This window comes from Rhagoletis pomonella, unplaced genomic scaffold (genome assembly GCF_013731165.1).
Source record: "Rhagoletis pomonella isolate Grant_MI unplaced genomic scaffold, Rhpom_1.0 Rhpom_scaffold_00007, whole genome shotgun sequence".
Taxonomy (NCBI): Eukaryota; Metazoa; Arthropoda; class Insecta; order Diptera; family Tephritidae; genus Rhagoletis; species Rhagoletis pomonella.
In genome coordinates, this window is record NW_023458561.1 from 19,135,821 (window position 1) to 19,138,762 (window position 2,942).

The 2,942-nt window shown below is 36.4% G+C and overlaps 1 protein-coding gene across 2 annotated transcripts in view; it reads left to right on the forward strand.

The window, feature by feature from the left end:
* The window catches only part of LOC118742406 (beta-glucuronidase-like), a 41,966-nt gene that overhangs the window by 37,937 nt on the left and 1,087 nt on the right, over positions 1-2,942 (forward strand). For both annotated transcript variants that reach the window (XM_036474462.1, XM_036474463.1), the window contains exons 3-8: positions 1,302-1,468; positions 1,527-1,672; positions 1,735-2,111; positions 2,169-2,341; positions 2,662-2,805; positions 2,867-2,931. In XM_036474462.1, coding sequence (XP_036330355.1) covers positions 1,302-1,468; positions 1,527-1,672; positions 1,735-2,111; positions 2,169-2,341; positions 2,662-2,805; positions 2,867-2,931 — 1,072 coding nt within the window. The remainder of the gene's footprint in view (positions 1-1,301; positions 1,469-1,526; positions 1,673-1,734; positions 2,112-2,168; positions 2,342-2,661; positions 2,806-2,866; positions 2,932-2,942) is intronic.

Sequence of the window (2,942 nt, forward strand, 5' to 3'; positions counted from 1 at the left end):
TGCTATACCATGTTTACGTAAAAATCAAAACCCAACAGATTTGTATACATTCTTATGTGACAACTCTCATGCAACGCTAAGTATGCCTAACTGGCAATAAGTGTGTACGCATATTTACTAGAGGGCTGCATAAAAGCTTTTAAATCAAAACATTTCGCTTCCTCAGAGCTTTCAAATACTGTGAAAGACGGACTACTGCAAATAGTGAATCAAAATTTGCTTCAACAAAATATTACTGTAATAAAACATCAAGCACTACTCTAGTTATGCAGCGCGTGTAGTAAAATGCTATCTATGCATAATTGCAAAGTGTGTATGTTACCTAAACTTAGCAGCAACTTACCCCAATTATTCTTAACTTTGGATTCTTTGATAGAGAAGATGGCAGATTATTAAATTAAAAAAAACGATATATGTATGTGTGTTTTTTATTAAAATAACGATACTAACACAAAATGACTAATATTGAACATGTAAACTGCTACCGTTTATTGCACACCCAATTGTTTTACCGCTCTCGCTGTACTACTCCATTATTTTTCTGAATTAGTGTAAATTTTGTTGTTTTTGTAGCAGCATACAAAATCTCCAAAGGGTTTTTGGGGAGTGCAGCTGGAGTGACAGTCCTTGACCCAGATATATGCACATACATAAATAAATCTGGGTCGTTCCGGTTACGTAGACTCGACTGCCGCCGGAACGCGTGTGTGTAAATCACTATTTGCAGTAAGCAAACAAGTAACGATATCCAGCAGCGATACTACAGTTTTAGTTTGATTGCGAGCAAGCATTGAGTTTCACTTCATTTATTGTCAAGTGCATTTTCTTCATTGCTGCATTTACTGAAGTGTGCAATAGTATACAATAAAAGTAAAACCATTTGCGCAGCCCTCTAATATGTACATATCGTACACGTTCATCAAAAGTGCATTAAAAAATTGTAATTTTTAATATATAAAAACTGACAATTTATTGTGCAAAAAACTTAAGGTAAAGGGCGCTTTTAAAGTATTTTTCGTTATCTGAATAATGGATAATTTTGAGATAATACGCTTTTGAAGAACTTGTACGATATACATATGTTCATGTACATATGTATATCGTTCATTTACTACAAGCCTGTCATAACTAAAAAACGGACGCGGTTGATCTTTCTATTTTCAAAAAACATATGCAAATTGTCACAATATGAAGCCCATAAAATTTGGTTTTTTCAGTTATCACAGTCGTTTAGTACAAGAACGATTTGTATACATATGTACATATATCTCGGATTTTCTAATACATCTTTATTCTCTTAGTGGGTTAACGGGCAAAAAGTTATGTCACATGCAATTGGACACTTGCCCTTTGAGGCGGAAATAACAGGTGTACTGAAGTTTGCTTCTGAAAATAGATTAACGGTCTTATGCGACAACACACTTTTGAATTCCACGATACCACAAGGAACAATAGTCGAAGAGGAGAAGTATTTGCTGAATCTGCTTTTTTTGTTGCAAATATAAATAAAGATAACTTATCCTTAGTGATTACGGAAAGGTAATAGTTCAGCAGTACACCTTTGATTTCTTCAATTATGCAGGAATTCATCGAACGGTTCATTTATATACCACACCGTCCGTTTACATTGAGGAAATCAAAGTCTCAACCGATTTGACCCAAAACCATGTCGGTAAGCAGTTACATATGTATTTATAGCTTTTGTTCAAATAAAAACTGAACGGTTTTGGTCAGGTATTGTGCATTATGAAGTGGGAGTGAATGGTAACGACAAAAAGACTGTAATTTATGATCCACCTATTGATCCTCTTTATATTCATGCGCAGTTGCGCAACAAAGAAGGAAAAATAGTAGCTCATAGTGTATCCAAAAACGCCTTTAATGGGTCGATGATCGTAAAGGATGTTATGCCATGGTGGCCTTACCTAATGAATCCCGAGCATGGCTATTTATACACCATAGAAATATACTTACACGCTGTGGACGATTCTTTGCTGGATGTATATCGTATGAAAATTGGGATCCGTACATTAAAATGGAATAATTCTACTTTGCTTTTAAATGATGCCCCCATATATTTGCGTGGTTTTGGACGACATGAGGACTCAGATGTGAGATATATTAATTCGGATTTTCTTTTTGCATGAATTTTCTCTTTTTCTGTTTAGATTCGAGGGAAGGGGCTTGACTTTGCACTTATGATTCGTGATTTCAATTTACTAAAATGGATTGGAGCTAACGCATACCGTACTTCTCATTATCCGTATTCAGAAGAATCTATGCAGTTCGCAGATGAACATGGCTTTATGATCATAAATGAGTGTTCGGGCGTAAATGCAGAGTAAAATATTATTGCCCCTAATAAGAGCTCAACCAGCCACCGACACGACCTACAACTGGGCGGGGTTGTTGTATCCGCTACAACAACAACAACAACAACAACAACAACAACCTAACTTATGAGATTTTCATGTTAACGAAAACTCAGCACCGCATGCCGATGACGTTGGCGTTGCTTTTCTCTATCAACAGCAATTTGATGTGGATACGGACAGCAAGTACGGAAGGGCGCTCCGTCCGTGGCTGGTTGACCCATAAATACAATCTACAATACAATATAATACTAGTACGTTCGAGATTCTAACAATACAAACTTTTCAGCATTTTCGATCAGTTGCTGTTACGAAATCATAAATCCTCCCTGGAACAATTAATACACCGCGATCGCAACCATGCAAGCGTAGTTATGTGGTCCATAGCAAACGAACCCCGCTCCTCTCATTCCCAGGCTGATAATTACTTTAAGTATTTAACCCCGAACTTAAATTTTCTCAGTTAATGTTCTTGAGCATCCAATATTTTTTAGAATTCTATCAAACTATACGAAGTCGTTGGATCCTTCACGACCTATCACTGCTGCTTTAAACGTGGAAGCCAAAAAA